At 47.7% G+C, this 22788-nt stretch overlaps 1 protein-coding gene across 2 annotated transcripts in view; it reads right to left on the bottom strand.

Moving 5' to 3' along the window:
• The window catches only part of ATG16L2 (autophagy related 16 like 2), a 149693-nt gene that overhangs the window by 16893 nt on the left and 110012 nt on the right, over positions 1-22788 (bottom strand). For both annotated transcript variants that reach the window (XR_013262243.1, XM_077451153.1), the window contains exons 15-17: positions 19807-19956; positions 16862-16909; positions 2588-2689 (exon numbers count right to left, since the gene is read on the bottom strand). Coding sequence is in view for 1 of the 2 variants with exons in the window: in XM_077451153.1 (XP_077307279.1) it covers positions 2588-2689; positions 16862-16909; positions 19807-19956 (300 nt within the window). In the remaining variant the exon portion in view is untranslated. The remainder of the gene's footprint in view (positions 1-2587; positions 2690-16861; positions 16910-19806; positions 19957-22788) is intronic.

Below are 22788 nucleotides of genomic sequence, written 5' to 3'. Positions count from 1 at the left end.
CCAGATACTACCATTGGACTTGGGGCCCCCCACCGCCGAGCAGGCGGCTCTCCCGCTTGCTCGGGCGAGTACCTTTAAGTACCTTGGAGTGCATGTCTCCAGGTCCCTCTCAGATTACCCTACTCTTAATGTTGAGCCCCTATTTGACACCCTAAAATCTAAAACACAGGTCTGGTCCCGCCTCCCCCTTGGGGTGATGGGCCGAATAGAATTGGTTAAGATGATTCTCCTCCCCAAGCTTCTATATGTTTTTTGGCAGGCACCCGTACGTCTTCCCCTTCGCACATTTAAAGCCCTGGAATCTATCCTCAATACGTTCGTTTGGGGGTCGTCCCGACATAAATTGCCGTGGCGGGTTCTAAAATGCCCCTCGGATGCTGGAGGGACCGCCCTGCCAGATCTTTTCCTCTACTACGTCGCGTCGCAACTCTCCCACTTTTTCCATTTTCACCACACGGATAGAGCCCGCTACACTACCCTGGTATGCTCCAAGGTCCCCACCCCGCTGACCCACCCTTTCCAATTTTTGTTTAGCACCCTCCCCCTTCCATCCGCTCCTAGGGACAGGCACCTTATGCTTTCTCACCACTGTAAAATTTGGCACTTAGCAACACGGATAGGACAAACACCATCCCCCCACTCTCACACACCTCTATGGAATAATTCTGATATGCCAGATCTTGCCCTCATCCCGGATTCCGGGCTGTGGGCAAGCAGGGGGGTCATCTACCTCTCGCAGGTAGTCTCCAATGGAATGGTTAGACTGTTCCAGCACCTCAAGGATGAATTTGCTCTGCCTAACTACATGCTATTCCGCTATCTCCAACTCCGGCACGCGCTCCACACCCAGTTTGCCAACCAACTCCCAAGAATTGGGACCCCAGCACTGGTTGACCTAGTGCTGGGTCCTGAGCCTGCACAGCTGATCTTGCGGCTATACGCCTACCTCCTGGTTCCCACGGCTTCGGCTGTGGCTTCTCAGGTCCGTTCTCGGTGGGAGGATGATCTGGGAGCGGTGTCGGATGAGGATTGGGACGAGGCTCTAGCGAACCACAAACTAATGTCACCTAAGCTCTCGGACCGCCTCACCCACCTTTAAATCCTGCACAGGTCTTATCTTACACCCCACCGCATAGCCAAATACAGACCTGACCATGACCCCCGCTGCCCCCGCTGTGCCTCCTCGGAGGCCTCCTTCTACCATTTACTCTGGGAATGCCCGGCTATACAAGGGTTCTGGGCACAGGTGGTCCAGTTCCTCCACGACCGCATGGGTTCCCCGGTGTCCCTATGCCCTAAGCAATGTATCTTGGGGCTCTTCTCGCTGTCAGAAGGCGAAAAGTATCTCAATATTTTTCTGCAAGAGACTCTGTTTCAGGCTAGGTTACAAATCGCCAAAACATGGCTGAGAGAACGCCCCCCCCCCACTACACAGCAGTGGATCAGAGCGATTAATGTCACCCTTCCCCACAAGAAAATGGTGTACACTCACAGGGGCTGTCCCCACAAATACAATAAAATCTGGGACAGGTGGTTGGAGGACTCCTCCACCTGTAGTGATGAGAGCTAGCTGATTTCACCTAGGTATGTCTATGGATTTTCTGCGGGGTCTACCTTCCTCTCCTTCACCGTGTATTTTTTGTTAAAACCTCTCCACTGTGCTGTAGGTTGTGGGTTTCCCTTTGCAGTATGCTGTATATTTCAAGCTCCTGTATGTGAAATGCACCTGTTAGTGTTGGTAGTGCCTGTTGCGCTACACTATGTCGTCAATATCCTTTGTACTATGCTTAATAAAGCTCCTTTTTGAATAAAAAAAAAAGAGTCAACAACAGTTTGACTTTTGGACATAACTGACCTATGGCATTTATAGTACTGTGCTGCCATCTATAATTTGCAGGCAGAAATTCATCCTTCACAGTAACTAATGTGAGACCAAGTGGCAAGGTTGAATGACCACACAAGAAGAGGTACAAACTTCCAAGGTCAAAGCTGAAAGGAGAACTCAACCATGGGACATCACTAAAGCTTCACTACAAAAGAGTGAGACTGCAAAGATTAAAAAACCCATTTTCCTGCAATCACTGTTGTCCTGAGTCCTGTTTGAAAAGAAAATCATGGAACAGCTATAACAGAATCCAAGTGAGTTTTTATAAATAATTTGCCGCTAGATGGACATATTTCTGTTACAAATAATATGAAGATCACTTGAGTTTATTGTATGAATTAGGCAAACATTGGATAAGCAAGAACCAATCTAGTACTTCGAGAGAGACAGACTGGCAAGAACAAGAACCTGTTTCCCTGCAATTCCTTAAAGCCCTGAGTCCTGTTTGCCAAGAAAACCGTTGAACAGCTATAACAAAATCCAAGTGAGTTTTTATCAATAATTTGCCATTAGATGGAGCTGATCATCAATGAAGATAATCTAATTACAAATAACTTGGCGATCATTTGCGTTTAAAGCATGAATTAGACAAATAACAGAAACATAAAAGCAATATAGAACTAATCACCAATGGCGCCAAAATGGGCAGATGGGCGATCAGGTCTCTTCTAGTCACTTTAGAAGAATGACTCTTTCTCCTACCTGTGTTCCCCATTCAGGCTCCTCTCCAGCAGGCCTGTCTGGGTGTTCCAGATGAAGATGGTGCCATCTGAGGATCCGGCCATGGCGTAACTGGAGTCCGGGCTGCACATAAAAAGAGACTGATGAAACCAGAACACAAAGGAAACCTTTCCGTACTAATGAGTGATGACTGCTCCACACACAATCACAGAAACTGTTTTACCAGTAAAAATAAATAAAATGTGCAAATGTGATACAACCCCACTGTTCAGGCACTTATGCTGCAAGCCTGATTAAAATTTTCAGCTGGTGTGCAGCTATTTAATCTAAAGACAAAATTAAAAGGAATATATAAACATCCGTTTATAATGAATACAATAAAAATAAAAAAATACATTACAATAAAATACATTGAATCACAGTGATGTTCCGGCTTTTCTTTATGGATCTAGCCGGAAGGACTCAGCACAACAGTTATCCTTTATTATACTAGGTGAAATAAAACCATTAAGATGCCAACGCATTTCGGCCATTCATGACCATAATTAAGGCCCGAATGTCCAAAATACGTTGCCATCTTTATGGCTGTATTTCACCACAAAGGATTACCCTTTTGCTACAGTCTTCAACCTAAATCCACGATTAAAGTTGGCGCATCGCTGTGAATCAGCAAAACGATTATCCTTTATTATTATGGGTGACATACAGTCATAAATATTCCAACACGTTTTAGCCTTTCATGTCCTAATCCTGATTAAGGCCTTAATGGCCGAAACACGTTGGTATCTTTATGGATGTATTTTACCTAGTATGATAAAGGATAACTGGTTTTCTGATTTACACTGATGCGCTGCCTCACTTGTTCCTTCAACCCAGAATACTGAGGACATCTAGTGGTAAAAAAGAATGACTTGGGGGGCAGCACAGGATTGGAAGCGAGTATCGCAGCCACATTTTTATTATTTATTATTATTCAACACTGGCTGAAGGAATTTTTTAAAAATGTAAAAATCCTGAGGGCCCATTCATGGTGCCCTCACTTAGGTAAAGGGTGCATTCGTATTTCACGAGACATGGAACATCTTTTTACAAAGTATTACAGCAAAATGTAAATAACGGTTTTACAAGCTGCATTGCAGCCCGCTGCCTAGGTATTTCGGGTGCCATCCTATATGAATGTCACCGTGCTTTGTGCCTAACCATGCACGGCGTGTTAAAATGCGTTCCTGGGGCAAAATGGTCCAAAAAAGCCTCTATAATTTCCTATGTGCCTCACACACACAGCAATGCAGGTCTAACTGTGAGGGTATTCCACCTAATTACCATTATCTGCTCACAGCTGCGGCACCATCGGACCGGATTTAGCAGATCAAATACAAGTTCCTGTAATCCGGCGCTTTGTGATAAGCAGACCGCCACTTCTCTATAGTGCTGACAACGCTCCACTCCGATTAAAAGGAGCACTCCGTCTTCACAGAGCCTTCACCAGTTCCCCCCCCCTCCCCTGTACACCTCCCCAATGGAGCAGAGCAATTTTTCATGGTTCATTCACACTAGTGGGTGGTGTTAAAACCTCACGGTTGAGGTAGCGCTCCCCATCCGCCCCCCAACTGCTACGGAGGCCAGGGGTGTACGTGTGCCACTCCCATGATGCTTTGCTTTCGTGGCAGCAGGAACTATACCCACTGTTTTTTCCTTTTGTGTGAGGTTCCCCCTTAAAATCCATGCCAGACCCAGGGTCTGGTACAGAATGTAGGGGGAGCTCCTAACGTATTTTTTATTTTTTTTTGGGAGGGGGGAGGTCTTATAATTCAAACCAGATCTGAAGAGCCTATGAATTAACCATCTTGGATCCTTTGCTTACATTGAGGAGGGCTCCCGGCAGAAGCGGCCCGTCCATTAAGGGTGCACGGGTGCCACCCCCCCCCCATGCATCCGGCCCCTTTCAGGACACCGGAGCATGGATAACAATGTGGAGAGGCCGTTTTTTTGAAGCACAAAGAGGCTCTAATAGGCTTCAATATAGGGTGGGCTCGGGTCCCAGAAAGCGCGCTCCGAGACCACACAGGTGTGTTACAACAGCGAATCAATATTCGCTGTTGTAACACTGATCCTCCTCCCGGCAAATCAGGAAGTGGGTTTTGACACCTGTCATCCGATTGGCTGAAAGGACAGGAGATCCTATTGCACGCCTAGGAGGAGGAGGGGAGGAGCTGGAAGCCACGATGGAACAGAGGCATCGGAGCCGAGCCGGTGCACCATGCTGCCTGCCACCCGCCACCCGCCACGATGGGGTAAGTACTGGACCGACCGGCAAACAGCGAGGTGGTGGGTGCTGCTTGGGGGGGGGATGGGGGGGAATAAGTGCTTGTTTGCTGCCCCCCCCCCAAAAAAAAAAAAACAAGAGCCACCACTGGTTCCCAATTATGGGAGTAAGCGGTGCCGGTTACATCATCACTGGTTTTTAACCACTTACTACTCAAGACACGTACCTCAGGTCTCAGTGGTCTTACCGGGGATGATGCGTGCACCTACAGCCATCATCCCGGCATTATTTTGAGGCGGCGGTTATCTTTCAGGAAGAAGTGACCCGAGTGGCTAATTAGCCACACGATCACTTCTGCGACTGGCGGAACAGGGGTCCCACCCCCCTACCGCCTCTCCCAGGCTGTCCTGTTCCATCGCAGAGGCCTGGAGGGATGCAGGCGGCAGCGATGGCCGCCCTATACAGAAATGGAGGAATTGACGTAGTTCCCCTCTCTCTGTAACCCTGGAAACCAGGAGCGACGAGGAGTTTGTCACTTCCAGTTCCGCGGCCAGGAAAGCAGCCAATCGGAAAAATCTCTCCATAAAGAGGACCTGTCACGGCCCATGCTGTCACAAGGGATGTTGTTCATCCCTTGCGATAGCAATAAAGTTAGTACAAAAAAAAGAAAAGAAAAAATAGTGTACAAAATAAATAAATAATAATAAAAAAAATTTAAAGCGACCAAGTCCCACCGTGGTTACGTGCAAATGCATACGTAACTCCTGCACGCATATGGAAACGGTGACCACCCCACACATGTGAGGTATTGTGAACGTCAGAGCGAGAGCAATAATTCTAGCACCAGACCTCCTGTGCAACTCTAAACAGGTAACCTGTAAAGGCCTGCCTGCGGAGAAGTTTAGGCACTGTCTTTTGCCGCCATGCCACAGGCGGAGGCAATTTTAATGCATGGCATATTGGGTATCTATTAACTCGGCGGCTACCTTCTTATGCAACGTCATCGGTTGGCCCGCTGTTTTTTTGGGGTTCACCCACTGGTTTCCACAATGATGCGTGGTCATCTTATGTGATGTCATCAGGTAGCCTGCCAGCTCTTTTGGGTTCAGCTGCTGGACCTCAGGATGATGCGCGCCCATCTTATGTGACATCATCGGGTGGCCCGCTGGCTCTTTTGGGTTCAGCCACTGGGTCCCACAATGATGTATGGCCATCTTCTTATGTGATGTCAGGTGGCCTGCCAGCTCTTCTGGGCTCAGCTGATGAGCTTCAGAATTATGCACGCCCATATTCTTATATGACATCATCGGGAGGCCCACCAGCTATTTTGGGTTCAGCCACTGGGCCCCATGATGATGCGCGGCCATCTTCTTATGTGACATCATCAGGTAACCTGCCAGCTCTTCTGGGTTCAGCTGCTGGGCCGATTATTTTCTTATGTGATATCATCGGGAGGTCCGCTGGATCTTCTGGATTCAGCCATTTGCCCTCAGGATGATGTGCAACCATCTTCTTATGTGACGTCATCGGGAGGCCTGTTGGCTCTTTTGGGTTCAGCCACTGGGCCCCACAATCTTGCGTGGCCATCTTCTTATGTGACATCATTGAGTGGCCTGCCGATCATCCAGGTTCAGTCGCTGGGCCCGATGATGATGTGCGGCCATCTTCTTATGTGACATCATCAAGTGGCCTGCCAGCTTCTCCGGGTTCAGCTGCTTGGCCTCACGATGATGCTCCATTATTTTCTTATGTGACATCACATAACTGGCTCTTCTGGATTCAGCCGCTGGGCCTCGCGATGATGCGCCGGCATCTTATGTGGTTTCATTGGGAGGCGCTTCCAGGTTCAGCTGCCTCATGATGATTTGCTTGCACCGCAAATGCAACGTACTTTATTTTGCGCATTATGCAAACGTGCACAAAAATTTAGAAAAATTATAACGTGCATGCAGCCTAACATTTTAGGCTAACCATGAGTGAAAGAAAAGTTTTTGTGTTATCATTCATTTTCTCAGAAAATTGCCCAAGAAACCATAAATTTTGCCAGGGTATGTAAACATATGAGCACAACTGTGTATGTATATATATATATATATATATATACACATACACATATACACACACACACACACACAGTATCTCAAGAACGTGAGTACACCCCTCACATTTTTGTAAATCTTTTCTCCTATCTTTTCATGTGACAACACTGAAGAAATGACACTTGTCTACAATGTAAAGTAGTGAGTGTACAGCTTGTATAACGGTGTAAATTTGCTGTCCCCTCAAAATAACTCAACACACAGCCATTAATGTCTAAACCACCGCCAACAAAAGTCAGTATACCCCTAAGTGAAAATGTCCAAATTGGGCCCAGTTATCCATTTCCCTCCCCGGTGTCATGTGACTCTTTAGTGTTGCAAGGTTTTAGGTGTGAATTGGGATCAGGTGTGTTAAATTGGGTGTTATCACTCTCACTCTCTCATACTGGTCACTGGAAGTTCAACATGGCATCTCATGGCAAAGAACTCTCCGAGGATCTGAAAAAAAAGAATTGTTGCTCTACATAAAGATGGCCTAGGCTATAAGAAGATTTCCAAGATCTTGAAACTGAGCTGCAGCATGGTGGCCAAGACCATACAGAGGTATAACAGGACAGGTTCCACTCAGAACAGGCCTCGCCATGGTCGACCAAAGAAGTTGGGGGTCACATGCTCAGCGTCATATCCAGAGGTTGTATTTGGGAAATAGATGTATGACTGCTGCGAGCATTGCTGCAGAGGTTGAAGGGGTGCGGGGTCAGCCTGTCAGTGCTCAGACCATACGCCGCACACTGCATCAAATTGGTCTGCATGGCTGTCGTCCCAGAAGGAAGCCTCTTCTAAAGATGATACACAAGAAAGACCACAACCAGTTTGCTGAAGACAAGCAGACTAAGGACATGGATTACTGGAACCATGTCCTGTGGTCTGATGAGACCAAGATAAATGTATTTGGTGTCAGATGGTGACAAGCGTGTGTGGGGGCAACCAGGTGAGGAGGACAAAGACAAGTGTGTCTTGTCTACAGCCAAGCATGGTGGTGGGAGTGTCATGGTCTGGGGCTGCATGAGTGCTGCCGGCACTGGGGGGCTACAGATCATTGAGGGGACCATGAATGCCAACATGTACTGTGACATACTGAAGCAGAGCATGATCCCCTCCCTTCAGAGACTGGGCCGCAGGGCAATATTCCAACATGATAACCACCCCAAACACACCTCCAAGATGACCACTGCCTTGCTAAAGAAGCTGAGGGCAAATGTGATGGACTGCCAAGCATGTCTCCAGACCTAAACCCTATTGATCATCTGTGGGACATCCTCAAACGGAAGGTGGAGGAGGGGAAGGTCTCCAACATCCACCAGCTCTGTGATGTCATCATGGGGGAGGGGAAGAGGACTCCAGTGCCAACCTGTGAAGCTCTGGTGACCTCCATGCCCAAGAGGGTTAAGGCAGTGCTGGAACATAATGGTGGCCACACAAAATATTGACACTTTGGGACCAATTCAGACATTTTCACTTAGGGGTGTACTCACTTTTGTTGCCAGCGGTTCAGACATTAATGGCTGTGTGTTGAGTTGTTTTGAGGGGACAGCAAATTTACACTGTTATACAAGCTGTACATTCACTACTTTACATTGTAGACAAGTGTCATTTCTTCAGTGTTGTCACATGAAAAGGTATAATATAATATTTACAAAAATGTGAGGGGTGTACTTACTTTTGTGAGATATTGTATAAATTATTTTTTTTGCCCACAAAAGTTGTCCTTTAATATATATATATTAGAAATGGTGAATCTGGGTTGCACAGACACTACACGCTTGGCGCTTAGAGACTTTATGGGAGGGGGTGACGACGCTCACATATCAGCCGCCGATGGGCCACGAAGATAACAGGATTATGGATGAAGAGGAATTAATCCGGCATGGTATTAGATATGTAAGTGGGGGATATACAGCGATGTACACGTGTGATTACGGGGGGGATCAGAGCACAGCCAGTCCTGCAGGGCAGTCTAATCTGTAAAGGGTCACTCCGCCCAAAGGCGACTTTAATACACTTAAAGGGAAACTCCAAAGCTAAGCGAACACTGTGTTGAATTGATTAAAAGTATTTTTTTCTGCCAGGAGTATAACATACAGTTAAGTCCATATATATTTGGACACGGGCACAACCATCATACTTTTTGCTCTGTATGCCACCGGAATAAAATTAAAAGGGAAACAATCCAAATACATTTGAAGTGCAGACTTTCAGCTTTAATTCAAGGGGTTGAACATAAATATCAAATACAAATTTTAGGAACTGCAACAATTTTTATACACAGTCTTCCCCATTTTCAGGGGCTCAAATATAATCATCAATAAAATATAAATTTTTTATATTTTGTTGAAAATCCGTTGCTGGCAATGACCGCCTGAAGTCTGGAGCCCATGGGCATTACCATAGACTGGGCTTCCTCCTTTCTGATGCTTTGCCAGACTCTAACTGCAGCTGTCTTCAGTTGTTCTTTGTGGGTCGTTCTGCCTTTAGCTTTGCCTTCAGCAAGTGAAATGCTCAATTAGGATGAGATCAGATGACTGACTCGGCCATTGCAGAATATTCCACTTCTTTTCCTTCAAAACCTCCTGGGTTGCTTTTGCTGTGTGTTTTGGATCATTGTCCATCTGCACTGTGGAGCGACGTCCAATCAACTTTGCTGCATTTGGCTGAATCTGGATTGACGGTATATCTCTAAACACTGCAGAATTCATCATCAATAACCACCAATGACTCAGTGCCACCAGGAAGCCATGCATGCCAATGCCATCACACTGCCATCACACTGCAAGCTCCACCATGCGACCACAGATGACGTTGTGTGCTTTGGGTCATAAGCTGTTCCAAGCCTTCTCCACACTTTATTCTTCCCATCATTCTGCTACAGATTAATCTCAGTTTCTTCCGTCCAAGAACTGCTCTGGCTTTTTTTGATGTTTTTTCTGGATTTTCTATTCTTCAGGCTTATGAATGGTTGGTACCTTGTGGTGAACCCTCTGTATTTGCTCTTGTGAAGTCTTCTCTTGATTGTAGACTTTGACAATAATACACCCACCTCCTGGAGAGCGTCCTTCACTTGACTCCACCACATCCTGGAGAGTGTCCTTCACTTGTCTCCACCACATCCTGGAGAGCGTCCTTCACTTGACTCCACCACCTCCTGGACAGTATCCTTCACTTGTCTCCACCACCTCCTGGAGAGCGCCCTTCACTTGTCTCCACCTCCTGGAGAGCGTCCTTCACTTGTCTCCACCACATCCTGGAGAGCGTCCTTCACTTGACTCCACCACCTCCTGGACAGTATCCTTCACTTGTCTCCACCACCTCCTGGAGAGCGCCCTTCACTTGTCTCCACCTCCTGGAGAGCGTCCTTCACTTGTCTCCACCTCCTGGAGAGCATCCTTCACTTGTCTCCACCTCCTGGAGAGCATCCTTCACTTGTCTCCACCACCTCCTGGAGAGCGTCCTTCACTTGTCTCCACCACCTCCTGGAGAGCGTCCTTCACTTGTCTCCACCACCTCCTGGACAGTGTCCTTCACTTGTCTCCACCACCTCCTGGACAGTGTCCTTCACTTGTCTCCACCACCTCCTGGACAGTGTCCTTCACATGTCTCCACCACCTCCTGGAGAGCATCCTTCACTTGTTTCCACCTCCTGGAGAGCGTCCTTCACTTGTCTCCACCTCCTGGAGAGCGTCCTTCACTTGTCTCCACCTCCTGGAGAGCGTCCTTCACTTGTCTCCACCTCCTGGAGAGCTTCCTTCACTTGTCTCCACCTCCTGGAGAGCGTCCTTCACTTGTCTCCACCTCCTGGAGAGCGTCCTTCACTTGTCTCCACCACCTCCTGGAGAGCGTCCTTCACTTGTCTCCACCACCTCCTGGAGAGCGTCCTTCACTTGTCTCCACCACCTCCTGGAGAGCGTCCTTCACTTGTCTCCACCACCTCCTGGAGAGCGTCCTTCACTTGTCTCCACCATCTCCTGGACAGTATCCTTCACTTGTCTCCACCACCTCCTGGAGAGCGCCCTTCACTTGTCTCCACCACCTCCTGGAGAGCGTCCTTCACTTGTCTCCACCACCTCCTGGAGAGCGTCCTTCACTTGTCTCCACCACCTCCTGGAGAGCGTCCTTCACTTGTCTCCACCACCTCCTGGAGAGCGTCCTTCACTTGTCTCCACCACCTCCTGGAGAGCGTCCTTCACTTGTCTCCACCACCTCCTGGAGAGCGTCCTTCACTTGTCTCCACCACCTCCTGGAGAGCGTCCTTCACTTGTCTCCACCACCTCCTGGAGAGCGTCCTTCACTTGTCTCCACCACCTCCTGGAGAGCGTCCTTCACTTGTCTCCACCACCTCCTGGACAGTGTCCTTCACTTGTCTCCACCACCTCCTGGACAGTGTCCTTCACTTGTCTCCACCACCTCCTGGACAGTGTCCTTCACTTGTTTCCACCTCCTGGAGAGCGTCCTTCACTTGTTTCCACCTCCTGGAGAGCGTCCTTCACTTGTCTCCACCTCCTGGAGAGCGTCCTTCACTTGTCTCCACCTCCTGGAGAGCGTCCTTCACTTGTCTCCACCTCCTGGAGAGCTTCCTTCACTTGTCTCCACCTCCTGGAGAGCGTCCTTCACTTGTCTCCACCTCCTGGAGAGCGTCCTTCACTTGTCTCCACCTCCTGGAGAGCGTCCTTCACTTGTCTCCACCTCCTGGAGAGCGTCCTTCACTTGTCTCCACCTCCTGGAGAGCGTCCTTCACTTGTCTCCACCTCCTGGAGAGCGTCCTTCACTTGTCTCCACCTCCTGGAGAGCTTCCTTCACTTGTCTCCACCTCCTGGAGAGCGTCCTTCACTTGTCTCCACCTCCTGGAGAGCGTCCTTCACTTGTCTCCACCTCCTGGAGAGCGTCCTTCACTTGTCTCCACCTCCTGGAGAGCGTCCTTCACTTGTCTCCACCACCTCCTGGAGAGCGTCCTTCACTTGTCTCCACCACCTCCTGGAGAGCGTCCTTCACTTGTCTCCACCACCTCCTGGAGAGCGTCCTTCACTTGTCTCCACCACATCCTGGAGAGCGTCCTTCACTTGTCTCCACCACCTCCTGGAGAGCGTCCTTCACTTGTCTCCACCACCTCCTGGACAGTGTCCTTCACTTGTCTCCACCACCTCCTGGAGAGCGTCCTTCACTTGTCTCCACCTCCTGGAGAGCGTCCTTCACTTGTCTCCACCACCTCCTGGAGAGCGTCCTTCACTTGTCTCCACCACCTCCTGGACAGTATCCTTCACTTGTCTCCACCACCTCCTGGAGAGCGCCCTTCACTTGTCTCCACCACCTCCTGGAGAGCGTCCTTCACTTGTCTCCACCACCTCCTGGAGAGCGTCCTTCACTTGTCTCCACCACCTCCTGGAGAGCGTCCTTCACTTGTCTCCACCACCTCCTGGAGAGCGTCCTTCACTTGTCTCCACCACCTCCTGGAGAGCGTCCTTCACTTGTCTCCACCACCTCCTGGAGAGCGTCCTTCACTTGTCTCCACCACCTCCTGGAGAGCGTCCTTCACTTGTCTCCACCACCTCCTGGAGAGCGTCCTTCACTTGTCTCCACCACCTCCTGGAGAGCGTCCTTCACTTGTCTCCACCACCTCCTGGAGAGCGTCCTTCACTTGTCTCCACCACCTCCTGGACAGTGTCCTTCACTTGTCTCCACCACCTCCTGGACAGTGTCCTTCACTTGTCTCCACCACCTCCTGGACAGTGTCCTTCACTTGTTTCCACCTCCTGGAGAGCGTCCTTCACTTGTTTCCACCTCCTGGAGAGCGTCCTTCACTTGTCTCCACCTCCTGGAGAGCGTCCTTCACTTGTCTCCACCTCCTGGAGAGCGTCCTTCACTTGTCTCCACCTCCTGGAGAGCTTCCTTCACTTGTCTCCACCTCCTGGAGAGCGTCCTTCACTTGTCTCCACCTCCTGGAGAGCGTCCTTCACTTGTCTCCACCTCCTGGAGAGCGTCCTTCACTTGTCTCCACCTCCTGGAGAGCGTCCTTCACTTGTCTCCACCTCCTGGAGAGCTTCCTTCACTTGTCTCCACCTCCTGGAGAGCGTCCTTCACTTGTCTCCACCTCCTGGAGAGCGTCCTTCACTTGTCTCCACCACCTCCTGGAGAGCGTCCTTCACTTGTCTCCACCTCCTGGAGAGCGTCCTTCACTTGTCTCCACCACCTCCTGGAGAGCGTCCTTCACTTGTCTCCACCACCTCCTGGAGAGCGTCCTTCACTTGTCTCCACCACCTCCTGGAGAGCGTCCTTCACTTGTCTCCACCACCTCCTGGAGAGCGTCCTTCACTTGTCTCCACCACCTCCTGGAGAGCGTCCTTCACTTGTCTCCACCACCTCCTGGAGAGCGTCCTTCACTTGTCTCCACCTCCTGGAGAGCGTCCTTCACTTGTCTCCACCACCTCCTGGAGAGCGTCCTTCACTTGTCTCCACCACCTCCTGGACAGTATCCTTCACTTGTCTCCACCACCTCCTGGAGAGCGCCCTTCACTTGTCTCCACCACCTCCTGGAGAGCGTCCTTCACTTGTCTCCACCACCTCCTGGAGAGCGTCCTTCACTTGTCTCCACCACCTCCTGGAGAGCGTCCTTCACTTGTCTCCACCACCTCCTGGAGAGCGTCCTTCACTTGTCTCCACCACCTCCTGGAGAGCGTCCTTCACTTGTCTCCACCACCTCCTGGAGAGCGTCCTTCACTTGTCTCCACCACCTCCTGGAGAGCGTCCTTCACTTGTCTCCACCACCTCCTGGAGAGCGTCCTTCACTTGTCTCCACCACCTCCTGGACAGCGTCCTTCACTTGTCTCCACCACCTCCTGGACAGTGTCCTTCACTTGTCTCCACCACCTCCTGGACAGTGTCCTTCACTTGTCTCCACCACCTCCTGGACAGTGTCCTTCACTTGTTTCCACCTCCTGGAGAGCGTCCTTCACTTGTTTCCACCTCCTGGAGAGCGTCCTTCACTTGTCTCCACCTCCTGGAGAGCGTCCTTCACTTGTCTCCACCTCCTGGAGAGCGTCCTTCACTTGTCTCCACCTCCTGGAGAGCTTCCTTCACTTGTCTCCACCTCCTGGAGAGCGTCCTTCACTTGTCTCCACCTCCTGGAGAGCGTCCTTCACTTGTCTCCACCTCCTGGAGAGCGTCCTTCACTTGTCTCCACCTCCTGGAGAGCGTCCTTCACTTGTCTCCACCTCCTGGAGAGCTTCCTTCACTTGTCTCCACCTCCTGGAGAGCGTCCTTCACTTGTCTCCACCTCCTGGAGAGCGTCCTTCACTTGTCTCCACCACCTCCTGGAGAGCGTCCTTCACTTGTCTCCACCTCCTGGAGAGCGTCCTTCACTTGTCTCCACCACCTCCTGGAGAGCGTCCTTCACTTGTCTCCACCACCTCCTGGAGAGCGTCCTTCACTTGTCTCCACCACCTCCTGGAGAGCGTCCTTCACTTGTCTCCACCACCTCCTGGACAGTGTCCTTCACTTGTCTCCACCACCTCCTGGACAGTGTCCTTCACTTGTCTCCACCACCTCCTGGAGAGCGTCCTTCACTTGTCTCCACCTCCTGGAGAGCGTCCTTCACTTGTCTCCACCTCCTGGAGAGCGTCCTTCACTTGTCTCCACCTCCTGGAGAGCGTCCTTCACTTGTCTCCACCTCCTGGAGAGCGTCCTTCACTTGTCTCCACCACCTCCTGGGGAGCGTCCTTCACTTGTCTCCACCACCTCCTGGGGAGCGTCCTTCACTTGTCTCCACCACCTCCTGGAGAGCGTCCTTCACTTGTCTCCACCACCTCCTGGAGAGCGTCCTTCACTTGTCTGGATGTTGAGAATGGATTTTTTTACCATAGAGAGGATCCTGCGATCATCCACTGCTGTTGTCTTCCGTGGACGTCCAGGCCTTTTTACGTTGCTGAGCTCACCATGCAGTGCGTTCTTCTTTCCTCAGAATGTACCAAACCGTTGTTTTGGCCAAGCCTAATGTTGCTGCTACCTCTCTGATGGATTTATTTAGTTTTTGAAGCCTTACAATGGTCTGTTTCACTTGCATGGACAGCTCCTTTGAGCACATGATGGAGGTTCACAGCAATAGATTCCAAATACAAATACCCCACTTAGAATCAACTCCCAGACCTTTTACCTGCTTAATTGATGAAGAAATAACTAAGGAGTAGCCCACACCTGACCACGAAACAGCTTTCGTTTCAATTGTCCAATTACTTTTGGGCCTTTGAAAAAGGGACGGTGGCTATTCTTAAGAGCTGTAATTCCTAAACCCTTCCCCCAATTTGGATGTACATACCCTCAAATTAAACCTGAGAGTGTGAACTTTCAGCACCTTTCCATTTATAACTATAGCTTGAAAAAGTTTTGGGAAATACCTGAAAAAAAATATAACTGTGCCTGTGTCCAAATATATATTGGCCTAACTCTATAATATTTTATACATAACTTATTCTAATATACTAACCATGTTACTACCACAGCCGTGTGCAATACATTGGTCATGGCGGGGGTTTTACACACAAGTGCTGGCCTCCCCTTCCCCTTTTACGTGGTATTTACCGGGCTCTGTGCCCATCAGCTAATCAGCAAGGCAGGTGCGTCTGGGTAAAAGGGGGTGGAGATCAATGAATGTACATTCACTGATCTCCCAGGAAGCAACATATAAAACATCACTTCCGGTGTTCTATCAGATTGCCGTTACCCATCAGATTGTGCAACGGAAGTGACATTCCGACCAAGAACATTTACTGCGCAATGCGTTCCATGGCACGATATGCGTTCCACACACTTTATGATCCGAGAGGTAGCGGTATTCTGATAGAACACCGCCCCCTCCTGCATCGAAGACACATTCTCCTCTCACAGGGGACACTGTCGCCCCCTAGTGGTGGTTCTAGCTCTGCAGTGGAATAGACACCATGCGGACATCTTACTACACCCAGCTACTTCTTGAATTTCAAAGTAATTTTAGCAATAAAGTGAGTGTATATAAATAGAGATAGCATATTGATATCTGTGATATCGATTTATATATGCCCACTTTATTGCTAAAATGAATCTGCAATTCAAGACGTAGCTGGGTGTAGTAAGATGTCCACATGGTTGTTCCATCAGATTACCGCTACCCGTCAAATCATAAAGTGTGTGGAGCGCATAGCTCGCCACTGAACGCATCGCTCATGCGCAGTAAGAATTTTTTTGGCGGAACAGCACTTCCGTTGCACAATATGATAAGTAGCGGTAATCTGATAGAACAGCGGGTCCTGGTGTTACTATCTCCAGCCAGTGTAGTGGTGAAAGAAGTGAATAGACATGTGCCATTCGCTTCGCTCCGAATTCGTTTTTTTGCGTTTTTTTCCAAATTCGTTAATTTGGAAATATCTGAACTGAAAACCCGTTTAACTAACAAAAATGCGGAAATTCAAAAATACAGAAGTTCAAAATTTTGTAAATAATGACTAACTAATAATAACTTAACTATTACTAAACTAAATGAGTCCAGAAAATTTTACTGGACAGCTTGGCCCCCTTAAAAGCTTGGAAAACTGGACAGCTTGCCCCCACATGTAAACGGAGACTTTTTGCTAGACAGCTTGGCCCACACCTAAATTGGAGGCATACAATTATTACTGGACAGTTTGGCCCACTGGCTAGCTAGGCCCACATGTAAATATGGCTTATATATATATATATATATATATCTCTATCTCATGTAGAAATTTGTAAATGTGGAGACATAAATAAATTGGATATTTATATATTTGGATATGAAGAAATGGCGTTCAAATATACTGAATACTGTCATTACAGGTTATCACTATATATTATATATATATATATATATATATATATATATATATATATATATATATATATATATTACAATACAGTATGTTTATCACTATTTTACAGTATTAATTTTACCTTAATACTGCTTTGGTCCAATCACAGCCACATTTGAATCCTTCAGCTCTACAAAAATGAAATATAGGAAAATAGCGATCAATAAGAGTACATAGACAGTTTTTGCAGCAAATGTAGAGATTTACCCCGCGGCCCCTTTTTTCTGCTGCTAGAGGTCTTCATTCTGATAGCCAGAATCAATCAGTCAACTTCCTTTGAGCCCAAGTTGTCCTGGACCAACCCCCTCACCTGTGACTGGACAGTGAAAGGAGAAGCAGCACAGTGATGTCACTGGGCTCTCTCTTCCTATCAGCATGCTCTTTGCACAGAACATAAACTGATTGAACCTACTTCTTCAGAGCCCAAGTCATCCTGGACCAAACCCCCAACCTTGATCTGGACCGTGAAAGAAGAAGCAGCACAGTGATCATGTGTTCATCTACCAGTGCCCGCAGTACCACCCATCAGTGCCCACAGTGTCACCTCACAGTGCCACCTATCAGTGCCCACAGTGCCGCCTATCAGTGCCCACAGTGCCGTCTATAAATTAATCAGTGCATCATTACCAGTGCTGCCCATCAGTGCCACCTACCAGTGCTCCATCAGTGGCATCAGTGCCACCTATCTGTGCCCATCAGTGCCACCTACCAGTGCTCCATCAGTGGCATCAGTGCCACCCATCTGTGCCCATCAGTGCCACCCATCTGTGCCGCCCCATCAGTGCCACCTATCTGTGCCGCCTCATCTGTGCCCATCAGTGCCGCCTCATCTGTGCCCATCAGTGTCCCCTCATCTGTCCCCATCAGTGTCCCCTCATCTGTGCCCATCAGTGTCCCCTCATCTGTGCCCATCAGTGCCGCCTCATCTGTGCCCATCAGTGTCCCCTCATCTGTCCCCATCAGTGTCCCCTCATCTGTGCCCATCAGTGTCCCCTCATCTGTGCCCATCAGTGTCCCCTCATCTGTGCCCATCAGCGCCGCCTTATCTGTGTCCATCAGTGCAGCCTCATCAGCGAATATCAATTAAGGAGAATTACCAGTTTGCAAAATTTTATAACAAACTATGAAACGTTTTTTTTTTTCAAGAATTTCTGTCTTTTTTTGTTGTTTGTTTAGCAAAAAATAAAAGCCCAAAAGGTGACAAAATACCACCAAAAGAAAGCTCTATTTGTGTGAAAAAAAATGATAAAAATGTCATTTGGGTACAGTGTTGTATGACCGCGCAATTGTCGTTCAAAGTGCGACAGTGCTGAAAGCTGAAAATTGGTCTGGGCAGGAAGAGGGGTTTAAGTGCCCAGTAAGCAAGAGGTTAAATTGTCTGTAAACCCCAACAATGATCTTCTACAGTTTGTTACCTTAAATATCCCATTGTAAGGGTTTACTTTTTATTTTTTTTAAAGTACCGGCTGATGCTGCCAGAAATCTTATTGGCTGATAGACATGTGCACTGACAAAAAATTTGTTCTCGTTTAAATTTTTTTGCTTTTTACAAAAATTCAGAAATTTGAAAATCTGAAAAAAAGAAAGAAAAATCTGTAAAATTCTAATTCATAAACAATAAATAACTAATAGGTATTGGAATTTCCTTTCAAATTTGGCTGTTAGTGAACGTAACGAATACAAATTTATCTGAAGTTACGAATTATCCGAAATAACAAATGCCGCATCTAAACAAATGGAATGGAACAAATTAATAATAATAAAAAAAAGGTTTTATTATGGTTATTGTTATTTATTATTTTTAGATCATTATGTTCCATTTGTTTAGATACGGCATTCGTTATTTCAGATAATTCCTTCAAATATGTTCAATAAAAGCCAAATTTGAAAGGAAATTCCAATACCTATAATTTAATATTCATCATTCGTTATTATTTCAGATTTTGGGGTTTTCGAATTTTCATTCTTTTAAATGTTCAGATTTTCATTCTTATTTGTGGATTTCCAAATTTTTGAATTTCCTAATTTCGAACTTCCAAAATTTTCCAATTTCCGACATTTTGAAATTTCCGACATTTCCAATTTCCGACATTTTGAAATTTCCGACATTTCCAATTTCCGACATTTCCAATTTCCGACATTTCCAATTTCCGACATTTCCAATTTCCGACATTTCCAATTTCCGACATTTCCAATTTCCGACATTTCCAATTTCCGACATTTCCAATTTCCGACATTTCCAATTTCCGACATTTCCAATTTCCGACATTTACAATTTCCAAAACTTCCAATTTCCAAAACTTCCAATTTCCAAAACTTCCAATTTCCAAAACTTCCAATTTCCAAAACTTCCAATTTCCAAAACTTCCAATTTCCAAAACTTCCAATTTCCAAAACTTCCAATTTCCAAAACTTCCAATTTCCAAAACTTCCAATTTCCAAAACTTCCAATTTCCAAAACTTCCAATTTCCAAAACTTCCGAATCTCCGAAATTTTAAAATTTGGAAATGAACAAATTTGCCAAAATTTGTTAAAAAACTAATTCGGAACTAAACAAATTGCACATGTCTATATGCTGATATCTTGTGAAGCACTCTTCCTTGCATTGATCGCAGCTATTCCTAAGAACTACAGAACACCTCCCTCCGTGTTAAAGATATGTGGAGAAAGGGAGGTGTTCTGTAGTCCCTTTCCCAGGGTGAAAACAATGTACAGAGAGTTACTGTTGTCATCCTAGGACAGGATGTAAATGACTGATTAAAAATAAAATAAAAAATCACGGTTAAAAACAAAAAACAAATACAGCCACCATATCTAAGGACTGGTAATATATTAGATTTTTCTTCTTGAATTTAGATACACTTTAATAATAATCCAAATTTTGCCTCTGATGCAAATAACATCATAGTAGACCAGTCACTGGAAAAATACAGGAGCCGCTGTTCCCGTCTTCCTTCTGAAAGTGCTAGCTGCCCCAGCCTGGCCTCAAAATCTATTTCCTCCATAAAGGTGTCCTTTAACCGTACCGGAAGGCGTGCAGGATTTCCCCCCGTCGCAGGTCGATCAGACTGAGCGTATCATCGCGGGAACAGCTGAGCAGCTGCGTCTGGTCCTGGCCAATGCTGAGGGAGGTGATCTTCTCCTCCAGGGTCAGCTCCCGGACACAATTCTCTGACCTGTACAGGGGAAGCAAGGACAAGAACTTGGAGCAATGTTGGATGGAGAATACGGTGTGGAGCTCAGGAATCACATGTCTTGTGCCAAGGGCATAAAGGCCCCCCCCCCCCCCGTAGTTGGTTATGGGTAAGATGCCTTGGATCAAGTGGAGCTTGTGTTCTTTTTGCCTGGAGGTGTTCAAAACCCTCGTCTAAGGCATCTCACCCAGGCTCCATAACCAACCATGCCCTTTGCTACAGTTCAAAGTCTTTTTCTCTGAAGAAAGTCTAACCCCAAAACAAATTGGATCATTTTTGTTTCTATGTTTCCAAAGAAGAATTCTAATGATCAGAAGCTTCTGAGACCTTTCCTCACAACGTTCCTCACCAGTAAAACTAGAGTCCCGCCATGAGCCGGACCTCCCACATCCACACCAGCATAAGCTTTTATTGTTGTGTCCCCAGTGGGGAGACTTTCCCTCACCTCAGTGGCGTATCATCCATGTGTGCATGGTGTTAACTGCACACGGGCCCCCGAGGGGGGCCACTCACTGTGCTCTGACCCACCCTACACCCATGGATGAAACAAGTCTGAGGCACTGAAGTGTAGCTGTCCCTGCCGGCATACTGTCTCTCGTCACTGCCTGCCCGCTGTCCCTCTACGGGGGCCCGCCCGCCGTCACTTTACGGGGGCCCGCCCGCTGTCATTCTCTGGGGGCCCGCCTGCTGTCACTCTACGGGGGCCCGCCCGCCGTCACTCTACGGGGGCCCGCCCGCCGTCACTCTACGGGGGCCCGCCCGCCGTCACTCTACGGGAGCCCGCCCACACGCCGTCACTCTACGGGGCTCGCCCACACGCCGTCACTTTACGGGGCTCACCCACATGCCGTCACTTTACGGGGGCTCGCCCACACGCTGTCACTCTACGGGGGCCCGCCTGCTGTCCCTGCCAGCATACTGGCTCTTGTCACTGCCTGCCTGCTGTCACTCTACGGGGCCTGTCCGCTGTCACTCTATGGGGCTCACCCTCTGTTACTCTACGGGGGGCCTGTCCACTGTCACTCTATGGGGGCCTGCCCGCTGTCACTCTCTGCTGCTCGCAGTCTTTAACTCGAATGGGGGCCTGCCTGTTGTTACTCTCTGGGAAGGGAGAACAGACTGCCAGATTGGCCTAAACATGACTTGATGATTTAGCAACAGTGTAATGTTGTGACAAGCTTTTGCAGCGACCCGGATTGGGGTTGGGGGGGTTAAGTAAGTGCCCGTTCACACTACCGCGACTTGTCAGGCGACTTAGCCGCCTGACAAGTCGCGCTCCGTTCTGTACTATGGAACCGTTCTAATAGGAGCGACTCAAGTCGCTCCGACTTAGAAAAAGGTTCCTGTAGTATTTTCGGGGCGACTTCAGGCGACTTGCATTGACTTCTATACAGAAGTCATTTTGCAAGTCGCCGCTGAAGTCGTGTGCAGGTCGCGTCTGTGAGACGCGCTGCAAGTCGCGTCGCCCCTGTGTGAACGGGCACTAATGCCATTAGTAATGTGCAGCACTCAGGGGTTAGTGTGCTGCTGCTGCCAGAAGACACTGATGCATTAGTGACCAGTGGCAGTTAATTAACCCTTTGTACTGCATTAGTGGCCACTGGCAGCATTTATTAACCCCTTCATGATGCAGCATAAAGGGGTTAATTAGCATTAACACTGATGCCACTAATGCAGTACAAAGGGTTACTGCAACTGGTCACTAATACATCAGTGTCTGGTGGCAGTAGCAGCACATTAAACCCCTGAGTTATGCACATTACTAATGGCATCAATTACCCCCCCCCCCAACTCCACTCCAAGTAGCCAGATATCCCAACCTGCAAAAACTATTTTCAGAGGTGGGTGTGGCTTACATCGTGCTACATATTGGGCGTGACTTAAATGGGGTGTGGTTTTATAGAGTCTGAGATGACTTGTATAGTGCAGAATGTAGTAATGTTAAATGGGGAACGTACAGTGCAGAGTGTATGGTGGTGGGTATGTGCAGGAGAGGAGTATGGCATGTATAGCGGTGGGTAATATGTGCAGGAGAGGAGTATGGAGTGTATGGCGGTGGGTATAATGTGCATGTGAGGAACGCAGAGTGTACAGCGGTACGTTCCCCATTTAACATTACTACATTCTGCACTATACAAGTCATCTCAGACTCTATAAAACCACACCCCATTTAAGTCACGCCCAATATGTAGCACGATGTAAGCCACACTCACCTCTGAAAATAGTTTTTGCAGGTTGGGATATCTGGCTACTTGGAGTGGAGTTGGGGGGGGGGGGGTAATTGATGCCATTAGTAATGTGCATAACTCAGGGGTTTAATGTGCTGCTACTGCCACCAGACACTGATGCATTAGTGACCAGTTGCAGTAAACCTTTGTGCTGCATTAGTGGCATCAGTGTTAATGCTGTCAGTATTTCTTTATTTTTATATTTTTTTACAATTTTATTTTTTTTACAATTTTTTTTTATATTTTCTTGTTTTTCACAATGATTGGGGGTGGGGGTAGTGGACAGTGTCAGTAAAGCAGTGTGTCACTAGTTTTTGTTTTTTATTATTCTCTCTATTATTTTTTTTACAATTTTGATATTATTTTCTTTAAATTCTTTTTTTAAATATTTTATTCGTTGTGCTTTTGGGGAAGGGGTGGGGAGTATGTGGCGGTGATGGTGTCAGTAGTTTTTATTTAAAACATTTTTCTTTTCCAATTTAAAAAAAAAAAAACATTTTGGGAGGGGGGACTTTAGTGAGATATCAGGGGTCTAATTAGACCCCTGACATCTCCCCTTTAAGACAAAGAAAGAGGCTGAGGACAC

The sequence above is a fragment of the Lithobates pipiens genome, unplaced genomic scaffold, assembly GCF_037356315.1.
Source record: "Lithobates pipiens isolate NorthernLeopardFrog02 unplaced genomic scaffold, aLitPip1_a1.2 Scaffold_23, whole genome shotgun sequence".
In the NCBI taxonomy this organism is placed as follows: domain Eukaryota; kingdom Metazoa; phylum Chordata; class Amphibia; order Anura; family Ranidae; genus Lithobates; species Lithobates pipiens.
This window is presented reverse-complemented; position numbering and strand designations above follow the sequence as displayed.